The sequence below is a fragment of the Corvus moneduloides genome, chromosome 2 (assembly GCF_009650955.1).
Source record: "Corvus moneduloides isolate bCorMon1 chromosome 2, bCorMon1.pri, whole genome shotgun sequence".
NCBI lineage: Eukaryota > Metazoa > Chordata > Aves > Passeriformes > Corvidae > Corvus > Corvus moneduloides.
The window spans coordinates 99,777,861-99,801,817 of record NC_045477.1 but is presented as its reverse complement, the minus strand read 5'-3'; the positions used below and the strand labels follow the sequence as shown (position 1 = coordinate 99,801,817).

Genomic DNA, 23,957 nt, shown 5'->3' with positions numbered 1-23,957 from the left:
GCAAACTCCGCACACCACATATCTTTGTTAGTACTGTGCTTATGGTTAGCTAGCCAGCTTTAGAGCTGCTGCACTGTCTTTGTGAAAAAAGTGCCTTTTTTTAATTTGTTGAATGAATGCTAAACTATTTAAACATTTATTGAAGTTGTTGAAATTTTGAACTATTTTATCTTTCTGCAATTCAGGACAATTTCAGTTTTCTAAATTAGAATGTAGGTGTTTCATTGCAGTTGTGAAAAGGGCCTGATATCATATCTTTGGCAAGGATAGACCAAGATAGGAGCTAGGTGTCAAAGGATCCAAACTAAACATAGTGTATATGTCAGAGTGTTTTTTACCCTTTTTGCTTTAGTTAAATTAAACTGCTTAAAGGCTATGGTTTTGGTAGCAGTGTCAAGCAGATACATTCTCGGAATCTCAGATTACCATTTTTCCAGGTGCTTTAAACCTTTTTGTTTCAATGCTATAAAGACCATAGTCTTGCAAATACCCAGGACTTCAAATATTCATTGTTTAAAATATCATACAAGTCAGCATGTTTGCATAAATGAAGGTAAGTATGTCTCTTACTATTTTGAAAATTGTAATTTTAAGCATTATGCACCATCATTCTGTGTCACCTTATTTGAGATGCTCGCTGCATTAAGCAAAGTCAGCAGTTTGATTTGTGTGCTTGCCTTTAATGAAAAGTCACATGTAAAGTCAAAATACAATATGTCTGAGCAGAGATGTGAGCCTGTGTGAACATGTATGTAAGCATTCATCTTCACATTCTGGAAATGCCTCCTGACCTGTGACCCAGATTAGACAGGGACATAATCACCCCCATGTAATGTGAATTACCATCTGAGGTGCATTTTTTAGGATGACTAGTCTCCCAATTTAAATACCAGAGCAAGTGACTAAAGTTAATTGTCATAAAGCCACAAGGAGCAGTATAAGGGAAAGCAGTATCAATATGGTTTCTGAAAAGAGGTATGACAAAAATGTTCCTGCTTACTGTAAAGTTACTTGAGCTCAAATCACCTGCAGGAGATGGAGGAACATTTCTGTAACAATCACATTCGTCCTCTCTGTTTATGTCCTATCATCCTTCCTGTTCTCTTCATTTTGTTCAGGAGCTAGTGCTTGTAGTGTCAGAAAATATTCCTTCTCTCCTCTTCACGGTGAGAACCAGTGACAATTCAAAGCAAACCGTTCCTCTTTAGTCAGAAATCGCTTGTTTGTACAGGCACGATCAAAACTGTAATTTGTCTTGTGATGCAGATGTCAAGCTCTCTGTGAGTAAATTGCTACAATTTTATGAACATGTTGTTTTAAAACAATGATTCTTCTCTTTCTTGTGGTTCACGGTGGACCCAGTCAGTGAAGCAGCTCTTCACTAGCAAGCATCCTTGAAACAATTTTTTCTTCTATTTTTTTCTGTTTGGTACAGTGGTAATGACTTCTTTTGTCCTGTACTAGTTAGTAACCAATGCAATATGGTAAAAGTTTCTCTGGTTTTGATATTTCAGTGTTTTATAGAGCTTTTTATATTGTGTGCTTATACAGAACATGCAGACCTTAAAACTATATACATACTGGAAATCACGTTTATTCTAGTTTTTTTTTGTCTGGAACATCCCATTAAATAAATGATAACCTGGTGAACCTTTCCAGTTTTGTGGGTGACACTGCCAGTGTGTTCTCCAGTGCAGTATACCATGACCATCACAGTGACCTTGTCGAATCCCTGCACATCAGTGTAATTTGTCATGCACTGAGGCAAGAACTGCATGAAATAATCTTCAAATCTGATATCTTATGTCATGAGATATAAACTCTTAAGCAAATAGATTCAGAAGGCAACCTTTTTCCCTACCCACAAATCTTTCCTCCTGTTACCCTACTGCCTCCTGACCAGCACAGTGAAAACCAGCCCTGGTTGGAATCATGTTTTCCATCTATCTTCTGCTGTTTGAATGGGGCTTATACAGTGTTCTTGTACCATTTCAGTGTTGCAGTTTGTGCCAGTTTTCCCATGTGTGGAGAAGGAAAGGATGGACAGACCTACTGCTCGTGTTACCTTTTTAGGAGGCTCTAATAGCTCTGCTTTTGAGTCTGACTGTGACTGAGTTGTCGTTCTCTAAGCAGTAACTGTTTCCATCCACCTAATAAAGTTACGGATTTTAGCAACTATTTTTTCCTGGAGGGTTTCTTTACAGCTGGAGCTGTTGCTGCTGTTGGCATGCTCACTTAGGACAGAGTAGTTGGCATACTTCGAATGGGAGAGCTTAATCCTGAGGATTGGCTTGACAGAAACTTTGGGCAGTTCAAGAAGGGAAGTGCATATTTTCATGCCTGAGGAAGACTAACCCCATACCTCAGCACAGGCTGGGAGCTGACTGACTTGAGCCGCAATCCTGCTGAAGAGTGTGCAGAGGTTACAATGGACACAAAGTTGAATGGAAGCCAGCCCTACGCACTGATAATAAATCAGGCAAACCACACAGTGGGCTATGTTCGAAGGAGTTTGGCCAGTGGATAGAGGGAACTTACTGTCTGCTTGTGAAACTGCACCTGCAAATATGTGTTTAGTCTTGGTCCCCTCAGTGTGAGATGGACATTGAGGCAGTAGAATGAGAGCAATGGAAGGCTACTGGGATAGCAAACAGAAATGACAAAACTGAAGTCTTCTCAAAAGTGACAGTAGTAACAAGAGATAATGGCCACCAAAAGAACCCAAGGCGTTTTTGATAGAAGTCAGTGCAGCACTTAAACAGTTTACCCAGTACTTGTAGAGCCCATTAACAGAGGCTTTCAAGACTGGTAGACAAGACAGTTATCTGATCCAGTGTTAGTGAATAACCTCATGCTTCATGTGGTACTAAGCAATCCACAGAATTTCCTCCAGAAGCATGTCTGTGTTTGAGTTGAGCTCTCTCAAGGTGCGAAAGAACCTCTGCCTCTTGTGCCATCATCAGTTCCCCTGCTCAGTAGGACCACAGAGCAGAGATCTGCCTGGTTCTAAAACTGGGACTCAATGTTGAATGCCTCAGAGATGAGCACCTGAAAGATTGATTCAGGGAGCTTGCCTTGTCTGCATTTCTATGTTTTTTAATCCAAGCTTAATCTAATGAGGCTGCTGACCTGCAGCTGTTATACCCTCAGTTAGATACTGATCTCATCTGGGATGTATCAGGTTCCAGATGTGCTGAGAATGCCATCTGCAATTCATTACTTCTCAGCTGAGACCTGTGCCCAAATGGATCAAGAGTCCTTTTCTCAATTGGCCTGAATTGTTTTGACTCTGGCCACATGCTGGGAACTGCTGTGTGAGGCCAGTTCTAGCAGTCAAGCCTTGTTCTTCACAGAGCAACTAGACAAATACTCGTACAGGCTGAAAGTCATCCCAGGGGAGAGGCAGAGGACAGTGAGCCAGGAATATCCTTCCTGAAACTGGAATCTGCCTGTGAGAGCATCTTTTCTGTGCTGTGTTTGATCAAGACGTTAAACTGATTTGTTTGATTTCTTGCCTTGGATGAGGAGAGCAGCGTGATGGCAAAGACGTCCTACAGCTTGCATCAGTCTTATTTGTGATATGGCAGTGAGCACTACCGGTTCCTCCTAAGAAGAGAGACTGCACATGAGCTAAGCTCATGAGGAAAAGCAAAAATACCATTAAACTCTTTGGTTAGCAAACAGTGCAGATTTACAGATATGACTAGGATAGCAGCCACAATTCTCAGCTTCAGCTGAGTTTTCAAAATATAAACACCGAATTCAGTTGCAGCCTGTTGAAACTCAAGTGCATGGCTGTCGGCATCCTTGTTGACAGACGGAATGGGGAGCCCAGACAAGCGTTCCAGGAGCCTTTTATTATTTTATTTCGGCATCACTCTCACAAGAGATGGTACCGGGCTCATGCATCCGAGACATCCAAACACTTCCCGGTTGCAAAGCATTCTTAAAAGTTTCTTAGCCATCAGCATGCTTCTAAAAGTTACAGAAGGCTGCCTTAACCAATTGATAATAGCGCACGTACGACTGTTGAATACAATGCTGGCTTGTTATGCCTTGACATAACAATGCACAATATCCCATCATAAGGCTTAAACTTATCTGTCTTGCTAAGCATATTTTTTTGCAATTCCAAAATCTATCTAGGCCAAGCCTAGAAACCCTAACCATTGTTTTAATATCCTTGGTGCTGCATAACTGTATCTTCTTCTAGTTTTCACAGGCAAAGCTGAATCCTAAATCCTTTTGCTGTATTTTCTGAAGCCTGCTTTTATTTCTCACACCTAAAATCCTTTCTGTGGGGTTTGCCCAGCCCCTGCCCTGGAGGGATCTCTGCTGAGATAAGAGATTTCAAAATCGCCCAGCAGGACTCCCTGGAAAGGCAACCACTTTGGTCACATCGAGAAAAGACAGACCCACAATCCTTTAGGAGACCCCATGCAGATCCTTTGTAACCCATTGGCCTTCACCCATCCCCTGTATCCCTATAAAAGCTAAGGCCTCTGCCCCTGTGGGACAGAGAGAGCTGTCGTCCCTGGCTTTCCCCTTCGCCGGAGTACAGACCAACAATAAAGCTACCTTTGTGCAGAACCAGCCACAGGAGCCTCTCGTCTCTCTCTCTGGTCTGGCTTGGCCTGTAGGCTGCCCTGCAGAGCTGAGCTGAAATCACGAGCTGACAATCACTAAAGAGCTGACAGTCTGCAAGGGCTCCTCTGCCAGCAGCTGAGGGAAGACACCGGGCCTCGGGAAGGCGATTCCTTTCGGGACCATCTCCCTGGACCAGTCACCTCTTCCTGAGTCAGAGCCACTGACCCAACCACCAGCTGTAATACCTTTGCACCTTTTGTGTTTCCCCACACATGGCTGCTCCTTCTTCCCTTCATAAAGAAGGAATGAACAGAGCAGGGGTGGGCTCCCAGCTGCAGGCAAAAACGGTTTAATGCAGTGAGCTGGTTTTCTCTCTGTGGCTGTGAGCCTTGCTGGCAGGCACTATAGCCACATTTAGAAGTGTTAGGATATAAGCTTAGGGTGTTACAAGCCAAAAAGCCTGTGTAGGCTAAAGGCTTGGATACTGAAATATTTTAGACACAGCAGAACACTTCTAATAGAAAAGACTTGAAGTTTGCTTATTCCATAGTCCTATAATGAGAGAAAGAAGATGCAGTTGCAAACTACCTCAGGCTGAGTATGGTCTGAGTGTAGCTCTTCTATGGGATTGAATGCTCTGAACACTGGGATTTGAAGCCAGGAATAAAGTTACATCTTCTGCAGCATTACAGAGCTACCCTTTCATTTCCTTGTGTCTCCCAACAAGGAAATAAAAGAAATAAAACATATAATTTTTGCTATGAAATGAAACATATCATTTAATGTCAAGTGGAAAATTTTGTTTTATACAGCAGTAGTTGTTGGCTTTGACATGCCAGAAGAAAGGGTTTGTATTTTGGCTTAATGCAAGCCAATACTTGTTTCCAATTTTTAGTTTTACGACTCATGTTCTTCTAACTAGAAGGGCATGCTAAGAAAGGAACAGAAATTATAAGGAGAGAGTAGCCTATGTTAAAAGTAATTGACTGAATTGTAATTGACATGTAGAATTGTATTCTGTGTCTGTTTCTGTCATAGATTTTCCCAACGAGACACTCTGGGCACTTTTTGGATAAATGTGTGCTTCTCAGTTTTGGGAAGTCTTGTTTGAGACCTCGGCTTGTAACTTATAGTAAATACATACACTATCTAATGGAATATATAATATGTAATATATTATTTGTATTATCTTCTATTTATGAAATAATATAACAAATTATTTAGAAAAAAATATATAATGTTATACATAGAATTCATAGAGTGACTGGCATGCAGACCTAAGACTATTATTTTGATAATATTTTATTTTGGAATTTTGATACATAATAGGTTATAGAATAGAATGCCTTTAAAGCAAACCAAAACACTTTAAGAAAAAAACATAAAATTCTTGAATGGGACACCCAAAATGGGGGATTTAAAAAGAAAATAATTGTTTTTCAGTTCCTTTGTAGAGAATGCAGATAAGAATGCTCTGTTGTCCTTTTTTTAAATGAAAAAAAATACGTATTTTTGATGTTTTTATGTGCTGTGGTGATGTGAGCTTTACAAAATCCTGTCAGGAGATTGTTAATTATGCCTTCAGAGCAGGGTTTGAATGGTATTCAGTAGAATAAATAGGCATCAACCAACAAGGAGAAAACAAAATGGTCATTTAGTCAGCACTACTCAGGTGTGCCCTGAATGAGATAGGGATCCTTTGATGATGTAACTACACAAAACAGGTAGACAATATAAGGTCTAATTAAAGTTGCACAGTAATGCTTAATTTTGGTATTTCTTAACTTCCCAAGGTGAATTGAGTCTGCATTTCCTTCAAAAGGTCTTCCTTCAAACTATGGAGAGAAAACCTCCCTCATTTGGGCTGCTGTCAGTCCTTAGAAAGTACAAATTTGAGCACTTAGCCCCCATATGAAGGAAATTCATATATGTAAAGTAGAACATGAGAATCAGAAGTGATGGGGTGGTCTGTGGTCTGTAGCCACCACATCAAAAGGCCCTACTGCAGGTAAGTGGGCACATTTTTGATGGATGTGGATTCACCTTCAAGGACTTGGGCAATAAAATTATCTGACAATCCACTAGCCTCCTTTTGTAACATAACAGTCCCCTGAAAAGCAATTAGCAGCACTCAGTCTCCTACAGTCTTTGCTCTCAGTGGAAAAGAGAACATACTTGAACATTAGTGTTATTGCGATGTCAATAAAAATACCATATTTAATGGTAAAAACAAAAGAAGAATCTGACTTCAAGGTAGTGCTGGGGATGTTAGGAATAACTGATTCAACTGATTCACATTTGTGATTGGTTTCTGCATGAAGGTTTCAGTATCTGATGGTTTCATTAGAAGGATCAATTTTGAGGGCTCTGTACTACAAAAAATAATTAAAAATAGAAAAAAGTTATACATGTGATTAGGAATCTGAAATTACTTTGATGTTTTTAAGAAGTAGTTGTCTGAGTGCCCGCTGCATGCTAATGAACTCTAAAAATTATGATATGATGATTTTTCTTCTCACTGAATACAGGAATTTGCCAACCTAAAGCAAGATAAAAATGATTAAAAAAGAAGCATGGGCATCAATCTAGCATTACTCTTTATAGTAGTTTCTTGTTTGTAAGCAAATGCGACCCACTTGAATTGTTTTGAAGTATTTAGGTATTTTGCCCATCACACGTTGGAACTTTCAGACTTCCTTCTATTCACATTTGTTCACATGAACTTAGCCAGCTTTTTAAAAATGCATCAGTGATTTATTGGAATGAGTTATGTGTTGTTTTCAAAAAGTAAATGAAAATGACATAGATTCTCTGTGGTCAGTCTTGGTCAAGTAGGAGGAGCTCACATGATGGACTTACACATGGTTAGAACAACAAAATAGTTGGTGGAGGTTTCATGGCACATTTGAAAGCACGATCTAAATTTGCTTATGTTTAATTTCTTCCAGGCTGTTTCCAGCTATGTAATGTTTTTCGGACCCATGAGATGGAAATTGAGCAGTGCTTGCTGGAGTCCCTTCCCCTCGGCCAGCGGCAGCGGCTGGTCAAGCGGATGCGCTGTGACCAAATAAAAGCATATTATGAACGAGAAAAAGCTTTCCAAAAACGGGAGGGCTATGGAAAGAAGCTGAAACATGGAAAGAATCAACGAGTTCGTTTTAATCTTGCTGATATGATACAGGATGCAGTCATACGTCATGATGATAAAGAAGGTACTTATTAATGTTGTACGATATTTTCCTTTGTACAGTTAAAGCTCCAGGGGAGGAGCTTACTTGTTCTGCTCACCTATCTTTAGGTAAAATACAAAATACTAATCATAAAGTGATTGTCTCAATACAATATGCAAGCATGTATTGCGTACAACATACTACAGCTTGTTACTGAAATGAACAAGGTGAGGAGAATAAACCCTCAGAAACCTAATGAATTTGAGATTAATATAAACTAATATCTTTCAAAGCAAGTAAGGACTATGATTCTGTGATTATATGTGGCCTCTTACATACTTACATGAGCCATAGAATTTAACACAAGTTACTTGGAAAATTAGGTTCTCATTTCAGCCAAAATCTGGAGTAAGGGATACTGCTGTTAGTGACACTGGAGTGTCTAGAGCAAGGAGATGGTGTTGACCCACAGTCACACCAGATAGGTCACCTCTCTGTTTGTGAAATTATGTTTATGTCCTTTTCAAATACATAAGGGTTCTGTTTTTAGTTTCCTGGCATTGTCTGAATCCCTGGTGCAGCTGATAGTAACCTGAGGAATTCGTAATTTACTCCTCAGAAGTAAACCAAACCTTGCAGTAAGAGTCTCCCAAGTTTTAGAAGTCCCCAGAAATCCCCATAGTGTTGTGTGGTGGGGAGGGATGTAAGAAAAGATCTGATACAATGTTGTTGGCACCTCCTTTGCAAAAAGATTTTATGGCAGTTCTTTGTAATCACCTCAGCGTAAAAAGGGGACACTCTGAGACAGACACACATCATGCAAAAAAGTTGACAAGTTTCTCCTAATTTTTATCAGTTTTATTAGGTATGTCTTGTTTACTCACTCCTGAATCTCCATTGTATTGTGCATTTTCTCTAACTATCATTGCTTATCACTGAGGTAGAGTCCTACACATTTAGATCTTTAGAGGAAATGGATCAAAAAGTTCTTTTCAAGTCAGTGCACAGGGCATTATTTATAACTAAATTATAAATAAAATTCACAACCTTTCATTGCACTCTCCTAGAGCGTGTAGGAGTGATAAAGGAAGATCTTCTTCTATGTTCCCATAGCTCCATCTTTCTTTAAAAACCAAACAGAATACTAGGTATGACTTTTAACATTCTGTAAAAGTCAGATACTTGAGGCTATTTCTGACATTCACTCTGAAGAAATGTAGGTTGTTTACTGCAGTGGAGTAGGGCATCAACGGTGTTTTGTGTTGCCTATACTTGGCCTTGAGCTGCACCTGAGTCAGAATATAAAGTTCAGCAAGTGCTGAGACTGAATAAGGTAAGCAGAAAGGGAAGATACCTCAGGCAGACGAAAGAAAAGTTGAGGAAAACCAGAAATGGTGTCCTGCACTTGAAACAGATAAAATAGGTCCCCAGAAGCAAGGAGCTCAAATAGCCTGCAGATAACATAGTCCTGAATTTGTTGCCTATGGTCCTTTCCCATGACTATGAAAATGTGTGATTGTTGTCTTTAGGCAGTTTGGGGACCTGCAAGTGCCTGTCTGATGTTTTTTAGCCAAATGTTCCCAGGACCTGTTTGCTTTGGGGTGAAAAATGCTATATTAAGAATGATTATCATAAAAAAAAAAACCCAAACCAAAACAACAACAAAGTTTAAACTCACAGACATGAAAGCCGCTTTCCTTCTATTGTTGCTGTGGAACACCCAACCATGATTCTTTAGTGAATATACCTACGTTAGAATTTCTGTTCAAATTAGACATGTTCTTTTGTAATAAATATCACATCAATTTACTGTGTTTGGTCTTGTTTTATGGAGGATGTAAAGTAGATCCCTTTCAGGTAAAACTGTACTGGAAAATGTGGTTTGGAAGTACAGCTAGTGCCCCAAAACAGTCATGAGTCAATCCATAAGGCTCAGCTAGACACAGCCTGAAGTAATCCCACTGAAACAGGTATAGCTGGGCAAGTTGGGCTTTTGCTACCACCCATTTCTCTTGTGTATTTAATCATATTTTAAAATGTGCTCAGCAATCAACAACATTCAATAGGTGTAAAAGACAGCTAAGAAAGGTGTTTTGCAGTTCTATTAATGAAATGCAAAAAAATGTAGTATAGAAAGAGGGCACAACAGTACAATGGGATAGAAGTAGTTGTCCAAGTGAAGTCCAGTGGTTCATTTTTGCTGGTGTATCATAAACTATATAGACTAGACAGCACATTCTGAAGTGGTGAGTTGTAGCTCTGGTTTGGTATGTGAGATAAATTGGATACCATTAATATATATATAAAGATGAATTTATAACGTGGCTGGTGCAGAGACATTTCACAACTCAATCTGGTCAGAATTTCACTCTTGCAAATTCATTGTCTTTGTTATTAATGAAAAATGTAATATATCTTCTCCAAAATTACTATAGCAGCTGCTGCTGGGCACCAAATGCATTGCTGTTACTGCATGCTAACAGGAGTGATCATTAGTTTGCTCTAAAATTAATTTTAGAATGGGCTTTGAGAAATTTTTACTGGTGATCTCCTTTGTCTCAAATTTAAGAATGAAATATATGCTCATTTGATTTCTCAGTAAGTTAAAAACTAGTGAAATGATGTATCTTTGCTCTTTTTGGAGACATTTGAAATTATTAACTATATTTTTTTGTTATTATTCTTAACTGTTCTTCAGTATTTTATCTGACCCAGGGAGATTGAAGGGGAATCCTCCTTCTCTGTCTCCTTGCAGCATCTCTCTTTTAAAGCAATATGTTTTTACTGCTGTTGATGGGCCACATTCACCCACACTACAAGCAGTGAGCATTTTGGGAGATTCTGCAACTATTAACTCTCAGTGTTGACATATATAAAAGCAGAAGCTGATGATTAAGTGAGTCCACTGTTTTTTGACACTGATTTTGTACATCTTTACAGCTGGCAAGGGAATACCTCTAGTTAATTTTCCTATAAATCCTATGTATTTTTCTTCTGTGAGATGTTAAATCCCTAATAAAAATGGACAGCAGGAAATTTATCTTGCTGACGTCAGTCATATAAATGTACTGCAAAATGGGAGATGCAGCCAAGCAGGCTTCTGCATCCCATTCCTTCCCACTGTGGACTAGGCATGCTTGCACCTACATGTGGGATTACCATGTGGACTCAGATCTTCTCTGATACACACAGGTCATACATCAGTATTTGCTAAGCCTGCACATCAGCTGAGACTCATCTACAAGCAACTAGGAAATGAACTGAGTATTAAGGAAATAAACTGAGCAAGTCCCAGTCTGAGTTTCTGCTTCAAATACAAGGTAGTCAAATGGATCTTTTTTGTGTTTGGGCCTCCGGAGAACAAGGGGTATGCATCCTTCCTGAGGCAGTGATGCAGTTGTTGGCACTGACAACAGTGAGAAACAGTGGCTGCTTTGAATAAATGTGAACTGATAGATAAGCTTGCTACAACTAAAACAGTAGCTAAAAGTGGACGTGACAGTCCTGTACCTGAAATCTAACATGGGGGGAAACTACAGGACTGGCTTGAGTTTCTATCATCTTTTGGTATATTCTGTAACCCACCTTCTCAGTCATCCTGCAGCATTACTCAAAATGTAGTATTGTCAGAAAATCTTTGTATGTAGTAAGTATATTTTGTTATAAAACCTCTAAATTGTAATGCAGTCATGATGTGTACCATAAAGTCTGCCTGCTGTCAGGTCGGAGTAGGTCAGGGTACAAAGTGCAGAGGGCCATCAGATTCAGTCTGGAGACAAAAGAGGTACTCCTGTGAAAATCAGCATTACAAAAGGCAAATGCAGATTCCCTAAACCCTATTTAAACCCATTTCATCCTTCTGATGAGCAATATGCTGATTCAGTGACAGCATTGTGATTCTAAATAGCAGCAATGCCAGGGTGAGTGAGTGTTAGCATAATGCTGAGTTTCTAGTAATGGTTCTTGGTCCTTTTGTATTGACTGCTTGGTTCAGTCAGCCCTCCTCAACTCTCCCAGAGCTTCTTCCTAACCCTGCAGAGCTGCCAGTGTGACCCTTTGCCTTTAGAGATAGAATGCTGGGGACAGCCTTACTCTCCCTTCTCTCACCAGGGCATGTCAGGAAAAGGTGATTTAAAAAGCGGACAATACCAATATCCTACTTTTCCTGCAGTGTTCACTGTCGGGAGAGGTCTCCCAGGACTGGGTCCTAGCCCCAGCTGGTTGACTGCAGAGCAGTTTCATAGTGCAGGGAAGAAAACAGGAATCCTGTCTCACTTCCCCTCCTGTGATGCCAGTATCTCCAGGTGTGTGAAAGATGTAATATTGTGAGATTGATAGTATCTTGATACTTTAAAGGTTTGGAATAATCAATATAATGGAAGGCATTATTTAGTAGTATTAGTTATTTTAATGAGCACTGTATAATGTACAATGTTACGATAAATTGCAGTTACATTAAGTAAAAGGGTGTGTAAGTGAGCATAAAAGGGGGTACAGGTGGGGCTGGTGCTGAACTGTAATTTACATCTGAACAGCTTTGGGCCATAAAGAGGGCTTGGGGAGGGGAAACAAAATCTATTCAAAAGAAGGATGTATCTTTAATTTAAGGTGGCAATGAGTTCACCATTAGCTTTCAATAGTTAGGAGAATGTGTCAGAGATGTTATAATGATCCTTCCTATTCCTGGAAAAAAAAAAAAATCTGAAACAGAAAACTGAGGCTGAAACTGAGCTGAAATAAACCAGGTTTTTATTATGTCCTTGCATTGTTTTCAAATCTACTAACTGACTTCTTATTTTTGCATCTTATTACATTAGGCTTGCTTATGCTTGTTTTACTGTCCTTTTTCCAGTAGAAACAGCTTGGTTGGTTGCACACAAGATATCCTGGAAAGCAGTGGTTTGCACTGACTGTGTCTGGCAAACATATCAGGGCAAACTTACTGATCCTCACCAAACAGGTTTGACCTTGTCAGCAGTCTTTTTAAACAGCTGGAAGAAGCAGGGTGTGGGCAGTAGTGATAGGAGTGCAAGGCTGCATTATGTGAAACCTGTTGTCAGGCAACAGTGTGCAACACAGACTTCTTAGCAAACACCTATATAATTAAGAAGAACGGGAATATATTCAGATAGCCTGTCTGCTGTTAGGATTCTGACTTTCAGCCTATCTTTTTACGTGTTCGATGATACCTCCTCTTCTCAAACTGATCACAGCTTTTCTGATTTTTGCCTATTGCACATGCTGGGATGAATGGTTAGAAAGCAAGGCTCCAAGCATGGCAATGCCTGGCTTTTAAAATTCACCAATGCCTTGGGTGAGGATTGCTTTGTTGTGTGTCAGAAGTTCAGAGGCGTCTTTGCTACCAGAAGAGACTGAAAGAGAAAAAAAGAATGTGTTTACTAAAGACAGAGAATTTTAGTAATTGAAAAGTTTTACAGAAACACAAAGTAATAAAACACATTATTATGCTTAATGTTTAGGAAAGAGGTGAAAAACAAGTGTAACATTAAATCTCTCAAGTTAGGTTCTTATAATTGAGGCAGAGTTTCCTTAAATTAGGCAAAAATAACTCCATCTTGAGTTTAAAAAAAAGGTGACTGGAAAAGAGAAGGATCTCTGTGTGAAAGTTCAGATTAATCTTTTGTGCCATCCCAAGTTATCATAATCCACTCTTATTTGCTTCCACCTTTAAAAACCTTCCTGCTTTGTTTCTTATGATCAATATTTAATATTACCTTCTTTCATTCCATTCTCCTCCCAAAGGTACTTTAATTAGCATTTCTTTTGTATACTGTCACAGCTTCAGCCTTCTGATGAGGCAGGGCTAAAATAATAATAATAATAATAATAACAAAGAATAATAGATGAGGAAAATTAAATGCATGGGATAATTATATTTTATATATATATATAGACATACACACTTGTTATACATGTGTTATACCAAGGGCATAAAGGCCAGAAATATAAATACTGCTGGTGAATCAGAATTTGGTTGTGTAATCTGAGTAACTGTTCCCAGTTTTCAATGCACTCTTGATTTCTTTTGATTTTACACTTGCTTTTGGGAAATCTCACTTTTAGCAGTTATTCCAACCCTGAGAAGGATAAAAGGGCAAACAGTAGCCAGTGTGTTTAGCATGCACAGGTAACCTTCATGACAAAAGAAAGCTCCCAGATAAAAAAAAAATTAAAGCTTGGGCCAAAACCTGAGTTATTAGGAAATGAGACAAATAACGATGATTAGTAAGGTGCTGCATAGTGACATCATGAAGAGGGAACCCAAAAATAATCAATTTAATCTAATTTCAGTTTGACGAATTTAAAACTCTGAATGGTCAAGAACATTCAGAACAGAACTACAGGTGAACTAAAATGTATTGCATACTCTGAATTTCCTTATTTTAGCATGCTCATTTTTAAAATTTAAATCAAAGATTTCTCAGATCTTATAGTTCTTTGTTTCAGGGTTGTTCAAGCACTATTTAATATATTTTAATTTCAGATTACTATTTACTCTCACTCTAAACTTCATTAAAGCCTATTTTTATCTTACTGGGAAAGCAAATGGAATTCATTATGCATGTAATAATAGGGAGACATCCCCACACAGAGCTATTTTGGATTTTACAGTTAGTTTCCCTTGAATCAGAGGAGGAAAATGTACATTAGACAGTAATCTAAAAGGGACTATTTACAAATGTTGGTTTTCTAGGAACTATTGTAGAAGAAATCACAAAACACATGTATGATAATTTATACAATTTAATATTTATTGTCCAATCCTTAAGAGACATAAGCAGTAAACTCTGAACAGTGAAGTCAAGAGACTAATCAGAGCATATGAAATTAATGAAGTACACAAAAATTTTGCGAACTGGGGCTTTTGGAAAGGAAGAAAAGTATATACTGTAAATTAATGCTTTCACAAGACAGATTCATGCATTCTGGACTGGGAATCATGTCTGTAAGTTTGGATGACACTAATGCAGCTGACTGTCCAACATGCTGCTAGTGATTTAATTTGTCCTGTGTATAGAAAATAAAGCATCAATCAACCCACCCACTGATGAAGAAGCTTTTCCAAAGGCCCAGAAGGTAGAGACACGTTTCAAACCAGGGCAAGGCTTCAAACCTATAGATTCAGCATGGTTGTTAACTTTCTTTGGCTCCATGTGTGCTGAATTCAGCAACACAGGGCATCTTTTTGTTGTGATGCAGGGAAACATAATGCCTTTAGTTATTGGGTAACAGATGTTTAGTAATTAAAGCAGCCCATTTCAAAAGCTATCATAAAATCACAGGGAGATTAAATTTGAATGCATCTGAATTCCTACAGGATTCCATATGTGCTTTTTGTCCACGTGTTTACATTTTTAGTAATTTGGTAAAGCTGAGAACTGGATATTAAATGATTTGTTGTTGATGAAAATATGTATGATTACTAATATAGAACGCTTATTTATTTGGAAAAAGTAAGGCTCACAGAAAAAGGAATGACATATCAAAAAGTGAAGAATAGACTTGAGGGTGTAGATTTAATCATCCCTTTTGTTCTCCACGTGGACTGTCTAACCACAGGAGTGCTTCTGCTCCATGACTAGTTTTCTCTTAGCCGTGAAATTTTCCTGGTTTGTTTCAGCTGCAGTTTTTGTCTCTGCATGTGCCCAGAACCACCTTGGTTGGAAGAGCTATCCTCTGCCTGTAAGAGGGATTAAAGACAAAGCATCCCTCTATTTTGGGTCCTCCTGAGTAGGGAGATTCACACCGAGTGTAATTTATCTGTCTTTTGATCAAATGGAGTTATGATGTTGTCATGAGGTTTTGCCTGTGGATTGCTTTGAGAGCCATTTTTTTCGGTGCATTTCTCTGTCCCACTGACTCTTCTGTCCCCTTCTGTCCACACACCACAGGTATCTCCAGCAGTGTCTGGCCTGGCATGGCTTTCTCCTGGGGAAGGGGCCTGAGAGGCAAATTGGATCCAGCTGGTCTTGCTTACAGTATAGTAAACTGTAGAAAGTTGAATGAATAGTGAACTGTTGTACGAAAATCTCAATGCTATCAGTATGTCTGCTACTGTGTTTTGAAAACAGGAGTATGTACTGGACTATTTGCAGTCCTGTTTCACATGCTTAAGCTGTGAATAAATAAAAACTGAGATACGTGTTTGAACTTCATGATTCCCATTTGATGGTTTTGGGTGTCTGTAAGTTCACCCTGAAGGATTTGTTGATCATCTCTAAAAGCTGATACAGAGTTCCTAGAAATTCAGCTTTTGGATTTTTCTTTGAATCACAGATTTCTAAAGTGTAAGAATAGTGTTGCTTGTTTTCTATGTAGGTAAGCCCATTCTTGAACTTTAATCCCACATATCCAAACAAAACCACATTTGATTAACTAGAAATCGTAAGTGTTGCTTCAGTTGCAAGTGTAAAACAAAATATTTTTAAGGGGACCTTTGTGAAAACTCCCATTTTCTTATTTTTTTTTTTAATTACTTCTGAACACATTTTCAAAATTCTTAAATATTTATTTTGGTGGACTATGATATAAAGCTTTTCTGCAGTTGGAAAAGTCCGTGTGTAAATTATTCATGACTTTTAATCAGTCTTATTCAAAAGGCTTTTTGCAAATGAAAATGTCAAGAAAAATTATTTAGAAGACCATTACCTCTAAACAAAAATCCACCTTTTTAAGAGTGCAATCTGGTCTGAGCAGATAGACATGTATCTGTTCTTTTTTATTTCATTTTAAACCTATTAAGCTTATTTATAGTTCCATATTCATAGTTTTTGTTTTCATAAGACCCTCCATTACATTTAAAAATACAAAGTTTCCCACTTGAGCATGTGTTGTGGTTTAACCCAACACATGGCCAGCAGCCAAGCTCCATGCAGCCACTCTCTCACTCCCCCCACCAGCAGGATCAGGGAGAGAATTGGAAGAGTAGAAGAGAACTTGTGGGCTGAGATAAAGACAGTTTAATAGGGAAAGCAAATGCCACACACACAAGCAGCAAAAAACAAGGAATTAATTCACTGCTTCCCATGGGCAGGCGGGTGTTCAGCCATCTCCAGGAGAGCAGGGCCTCATCACATGTAATGGTGACTTGTGAAGACAAAGTCCAACACTCTAAATGTACACCCTTCCTCCTTCTTCCCCCTTTTTTTACATATTGAGCATGGTATCCTGTGGTCTGGAATATCCCTTTGTTCAGTTGGGGTCACCTGTGGCTGTGTCTCCTCCCAACCTCCCATGCACCAACAACTTCCTCCCAGTGTTGTACGAAAAGCAGAAAAGGCCTTGGCTCTGTGTAAGGCCTGCTCAGCAATAACAAAAACATCTTTATATTATTGACCCTGTGTTCAGCACAAATCCAAAACATGGCCCCCCAACAGCCACTGTGAAGAAAATTAACTCTACCTCAGCTGAAACCAGCACAGCATGCTCCAGCATTCAAGTGTGAAGTATGAAGAAACACAAGGACTAATCACTCACAAATTCACTGTCATGCCGATAAAGGTTCGTTAAGCCATTAGCAACCTACAAATTGGCACCTGGCATTCCTCCTATTCAGCTGAAAGGGGATCCACAGTGGGATGCAAGACTATAAATTGGCAGCAATCAGAAGCCTATTTTCTCTGTGAAAGATGGTATCTACTAAGTAGCAGGTACTGCTGATATTCTTTGCTTATTGTTATAAGTCACTGACTAAAAAGAATATTGCTGTAATGGCAGAAGATCCTAGTCTATTGTGAAATAAAAAGAGAACAAGAATAGAATATTTTCTATGCAAATTGCTTTTGATTTATTCTCCAGTGTAATTATTGTGCTTCATATTGATTTCCAATAATATTTTAGTACAAAGGAGAAACTTTTCTGTAGATATCTTTCAATATAACTTACTTTAAAATGTTTTCATTTCAATCACAAATTACACTATGATAGAAATTGAGGTGGGGAACTACAGAAATCAATAGAGAATAACCTTTTCTGTTATTTTTTCTTTTTTTATGAGCAAACCTTTATAGCTATAATACAATTCTTTACAAAAATGAACTTAAATAAGTCCTTAAAAACGTTTTCAGTTTTTAAATTTAACTTTAAAAGAATTTTCCTAACAAAAGAAGACTTTTCCTAACAGGGCATATTCTTAAATTGCTATGCTGGAGCATAAAATAAGATAAAATAAAATAAAATGGAATACTTAAGACTGGGAAAAGACCTTATTCTGAGGTCTTGCAACACACAGACTTTATTTTATGACTATCAAATTAGTTGCCAGTTTGAGAAGAACGTTCCTTCAAAACTTCTAAAAGTGGAGTTGGTTTGGAGGTTTTGTGGAGTGGGGACAACTAAGTGGAGTATCTTTCTCTAGAACACTTGAAGGCATAACTAAATTAATATGATCAGAGCCACTAAATGCAGCAAGTTATTTTTTTAATTGTTAAGTCCTACCTCTTTAGGTTTTTTGTTTTTTTTTTTTTTTTTTTTTTTATTCTTCTCTTTTTTAACAAGAGCATGTGTGAGATTCTGCACCTGTAATGGGGCAACTCTGGTTGTGAGTATAGACTGGGGAATGAGAGGCTGCAGAGCAATGCTGTGGGAAGGCAGCTGGGGGTCCTGGTCAATGGCACGTTGAACCTGAGTCAGCAGTGCCCGGGCAGCCAGGAGGGCCAACCCTGTCCTGGGGGGCATCAGGCACAGCATCGCCAGCCGGGCAAGGGAGGGGATTGTCCCACTCTGCTCTGCACTGGGGCGGCCTCACCTCGAGTGCTGGGGGCAGCTTTGGGTGCCACAATATAAGGAAAGTATTGAACCTTTAGAGAGTGTCAAAAGCAGGCCACAAAGATGGTGAAGGGTCCTAAGGGGAAGCTGTGTGAAGAGAGGCTGAGGTCACTTGGTCTGTTCAGCCTGGAGAAGGGGAGACCGAGGGTAATCTCACTGCAGTCTGCAGCCTTCCTCGTGAGCAGAAGAGGAGGGGCAGGCACTGATCTCTCATCTGTGGTGACCAGTGACAGGACCCAAGGGAATGGCCTGAAGCTGTGTCAAGGGAGGTTTAGGTTGGATATCAGGAAAAGATTTTTCACCCAGGGGGTGGCTGGGCACTGGAACAGGCTCCTCAGGGGTCACAGCACCAAGACTGACAGAGATCAAGAAGCATTTGAACAATGCTCTCAGGTACGTGGTATGACTCTTGGGGTGTCCTGTGCAGGGCCAGGAGTTGGACAGCGAAGGTCCTTCTGGGTCCTTTCCAACTCAGCATATTCTATGATTCTTTCCTTCTGTCTGAATCCTAGAACCTTTCCCAGCAAAAATACAAACATATCTGAGAAAGAGGCTTATTTATATAGTGCCTAGTGGCCTTTCTTCCTCAGTAAAAATTCAAAACACAAAGTATATATACTGCTTATTATTTCAGTCATCTTTCTATCCTCTGAGACATGAGTTGAAGGATTCGTTTTTCTCAGTGCACTGATATATCATCTTAACTCAGTCTGCAAGGCTTTTTAGTTGTTAAAACCTTTTACACTTCAAATTGACAGTGAACAAACTCTATAGCTATGATAGGAATTAGTAGAAAGCATATATGGCATAATGTACAGGAAACTGATTCTTCTCAATTTTTGTTCATTGCGGCCTTTACAGTAATAGGCTATTACAGTGGAGGAACTGAAGGTTGCAAGAATACAATCAATAAATCTAAGGGAATGGCTAATTTAGCTTGTGTTTCTGTGTGAATTGCATCCAAGAATGGGGGTGGAAATGTGAGCAGTTAAGGTGAAATTGACAATAATTCTAAATGTCCTCCTTTGAACGAGGGTTTTAAGCATATGCAAAAGGTTCAAGGTAGAATTCATTCATCCTGGAACCACATACTGCTTTCTTACTACATTTCTTTCTGATGACTCTCTAGTACAATGCAGTGCGTATGTGACATTGAAGCAGCACAGCCATTTTACAGGGCAATGGTTTTTACAGGTGGTTAGAGCATCTCACACCGTGCACTTTTTAGGGTTTTGATTACATTTGGGCTCAAAAGACAAACACAACAGCTATAGCACTAAATCCTTGAGTTAGGGTCTGTGCTGCAGATTTTAGCAATCACAGCTACTGCTGACATAAAATGGCAGTTTTTTCCAGACTTCCACATTTACCCATTGACAGTACAGAAAATATGCCTTGAAGTGTTCTTAAAGCTGGAAGTATCTGTGTGAAATTTGAACTGCTGCTTTGTTTCTTAATCTACTAAAGGGGCATCCTGTAAGAGGTTACTATCTTACTACCAAACCTTTCAATAATGGTCATCTGAACTTCATTGGCTTCTCAGTTCCTATACAAGATGAACATTAGACTTTTACTTTCAAGCCTCTCCCTAAAAATCCTATGGATCACATATTTAGAATTATACAAGCTGGACAGAAAAGGACAGATGTAAAGTCCAAATATATATAGTTCTGAAGTTTCTGGATTAGTCCTTATCTCTTTCTCTTAACTTAGGCACTTCTAGTGTGGAGTTCTCTCTTGCTTCTCCCTGATTTATCAGATTTATGTACCAGCTACCTGTCAGATGTATTGTTTGAGCAAATGAGAACATGTGACATTTGGTATCACTGGGGAAATTTGAGGCTCTATAGTTGTAGCTCATCACTGCAGCCCAGACCTACCATGTGGCTCCACATGGACGTGGACTCACTGGTATGACTCAGAACTGAGAGCCCCTCTTCTGTTAGGTGATGTGGGTTTCTCCTTCCCCTTGCTGACATCAAGACTGAATTCATAGAGTTAAAAGATCAGCCTGGCTAGAAGGACCTCAGAAGGTCCGATTGTCTAATATCATGCTGACTTTGTAGAGGAGTGCTAATGGGTATTGAACTAAGGCAGCTCTTACTATTGTAGTGCAAGAGCACACTAAACAAAGCAGAGGAATTCCTGTGGAGAACAACTGATAATTCTACTTCAAAGCCAAATTAAACCATCAGCTTGTATGTCAGACTTTTGCTTTCCATAAGCTATAAAACAGAGGTGATTATACCAGTACTATGTGAGTGTAATTTTGGCCTCTCTGTGCTGGCCTATAACTCCAGTTCACACTGTGGCGATCCATACCTGTAAAAAATTAAGTAAAACATAAATCAAAATTTGCTTTGTGTTGGTTTTGTGCTGGTTGCTCCAGCTTTGGCATAATAATTTGGCTATTCTAGTGCCTGACTGGTACCAGGGAAGGGGAGTCAGAGGGTCTGTCATACATTGCACCCTATGTTGTCCAGATCCTCAAATGCTTCACTGGTAACCCCGTGCAGGTTCAGCTTACATAGGATTGGTGTATAGATTTAGCTGTCTGTAAGCTTGGTGATATTGAATGCAGAATTGTTTGTGCTTCAAGTTTGTCTCTTTGGTTGTGCATTTCTTTCAGATGAACTGTTATAAATCTGTCATTTCAGTCCCCTGTGTCCCTGTATTGTTCATTTCAAATACTGAACTTTGAAATGAAGTGAAGTCTACATTGCTGCAAACTTCAGCTGCCCAAGTCTGACAGCATTATCTCAAAGCAGATACATGGAGATGTTTTCCTTTCCTTATTCTGAAGTGGTTTAAGAAGGTGTGAGTCACAGTTTCCAAGTCTGATAGCTCTTTCCTTCCATGCTGGCTTTATACACATGATCTGTTGTTCTTAGGGTGATAATGTGTTCATTGCTTATTTTTCAATTTTTTTTGTTGTTGGCATATTGATAGTGGTGGTTGTTGCTGTAACTGATGTGGGAAAATGAAGGTGTCAGCCAGAATGCACTGAAGTTGTAAGCATCCAGAAACAGCTGTAGGATACAAGTGAGTGGAAGCATTAGGATGTGAGTGAGTGGAAGTTAGTGGATGATTCCCAGGAGGCTGCACTTGTGCAGTCAGAGCAGCCCTGACTGGAAGAGATTATGTCTTCTGTCTGGACCTGTCTGTGGGCAATTTGCTCTCCTTGCTGGACCTCCAGGCCACCCATTGGTTATCAGGGAGGCTAACACAGATTCTAGAATGTATTAAAACGAATTTAGTTAAAACCTTATTAGTGTCATTAGGACACTTAACAGTTATCATTTGGTTGCACCTTTGTTGTAGTTATTACTGACAGAAGACTCCTTGTCTGCACAAAGAATACACAGCAGGCAAGTGTGAAAGTTAGCATTTGGGCCCCCTTGTCAGAAATGAGCAAAGATTTAAAAAGTCGTTGTGTTATATTATGAAATGTGACAACTTTGCCCTTTGCCAAGTGTGAAAGAATTCCTTGCAAATTGGGAGTTTGGGAGCCAACATGTGAGAGAAGTTCTTGCTGTAACTGTCAGACCCTTCATATCGTGGAAAGACGTGAAAACTTAGAAAAGAATGAAAAAGGCTTGAAGACCAGTGGGTATAAACTGCTTGGAATACCATTAGGGAAAATACAATTCATTTCAAGAATGCAGAAATTCAGCCAAATCAGATTTTGGAAAACAAGTAATGAGAAATTAAAACATCTTTGAGCTAGGTGTACAGGCATAGTTATTTTCTTTGAAGACTTGTGGCAACTAACCAATATGTGAAAATGTTCATATTTGTTTTATGTAGTGCACAGGTTAATAGAAGGACTTGGTAACCAGCATGTTGCAACCAATGCAGTAAGTGCTGCACAGAATTGTAAGGTAATACTTGAAGAGTTTTCCCAAACTGAAACATTTGTACAGCACGCATACTTTTCATATTCCTGTTTATATGGGAGATTCATGTGACAGAACCCCATATGCTGCTTTCCCACAATGATCATGACTATTTGAACAGTACACATAATCTCTCCTGACCTCTTGTATCAGTTTCTTAGTCACGAATTCTTAGCAGAGTAGGAGGAGCTTCACACTTCTGCCTCTCCAGAAGCTCAGTTTTCTGGATGTGTCTCTCTGTGGTGATACCATCCCTGAGTTGACAAGGAAAATAAAATCCTATTCCATCACCTCCAACAGGAGGTATTATTCTGTCCAAGGAGTCATAAGTCTTTGCAAACTTCACAAATTGTGTAAGAAAAAAAAAAAGAAATTGAGAGGTGAGGGGATTCATTGTGAAGTAGAAAAGAACCATTAAGAAGTTTAATATGTTATTCTCAGTTGGTTTTGGCAAATCATAAAAGACTGTGACTGAATGCAGATACTGTTGGAAAATGTGTGACATGAATACACCAAGATCCAAGTTATTTCTGTCTATTTTCAAATTCCGTAAAAGTGAAGACGAGAATGATTTCATTTGTGCGTGGGGTTTCTCCATGCCTCTTCACACCTCTTGACCATCTCTTGAGATGCTGTTATCAGTAGTCTGAAGTGTGTTGATAGTTCGGGGTTTACCATCCATCAGGATGTGCCTTAACCAGAAAGTGTTTCACAGCACACCAGTTTTAATGTGCTGTAAAATGGCATATATAGATAAATAGGATTTTAGTCAAAAAAATTTAATTATGTGGACATTCAAAGTGCCAAGGCAGAACAGCAGAGACTTGGCTCTGCTCCCATGAAACCTATGGAAGTGTGGGACTGGAAATCCTTCTGGATGTGATAGTTTGTTCAAATTTAATTAAATACAGGTAAACGCTGCAAGGGCACCACGAGGGCCAGCTGTTCCCAGCTGCTCTGTGGGCCACTGGGAGCACGGGGGCCACCCCAGGGCAGCTGAACAGGGCCTGTCCCACTGCCCCAGCTGGATGTTACGTAATGCTATATTTTTTAATTCAGAAAATTTCATTCATGATTTTATGATGCTGTTCCTACCACCATTTTTGCTGCAGGCTCTTTGTATCAGATTTAGCAATTGTGTGGCTGCCGAGTAAGTCAGTCCAGCAAACTGATCCAAAAGAAAGTGCACCACCCTCTAGATTCAACAGCAAAATTCTGTGTCATCTCTCCAAACCAATTCACCTTCCTGTTGCACAGCTGATGGGGCTGATGCAGAGAAAGAAAGGAAGCATTCAGGTGTCTTGGAGCCACTGACTTGATTTAAAAACTAAGCTAAAATTGAGGCTGCCATTGGTTGCTCTCCTTTGTGTCTGGCTCTGCTTCTGTCCTGTCCTTTTGTCCTCCCATCTTTATGCTCATCTTGGAGAGAGGCAGGGAGATGAACCATCTGGAAAGTGCCTTTCATAAGGTTGGTCTTCAGCTGGTTTAACTCTCCATCCCAGCTCATGGCAGGGTG

The 23,957-nt window shown here is 39.4% G+C and overlaps 1 protein-coding gene across 5 annotated transcripts in view; it reads left to right on the top strand.

The window, feature by feature from the left end:
• Nucleotides 1-23,957, top strand: part of MYO16 (myosin XVI) — a 377,180-nt gene that overhangs the window by 99,752 nt on the left and 253,471 nt on the right. For all 5 annotated transcript variants that reach the window (XM_032100576.1, XM_032100572.1, XM_032100573.1 and 2 more), the window contains exon 2: nt 7,536-7,799. In XM_032100576.1, coding sequence (XP_031956467.1) covers nt 7,574-7,799 — 226 coding nt within the window. In that variant the 5' untranslated portion in view covers nt 7,536-7,573. The remainder of the gene's footprint in view (nt 1-7,535; nt 7,800-23,957) is intronic.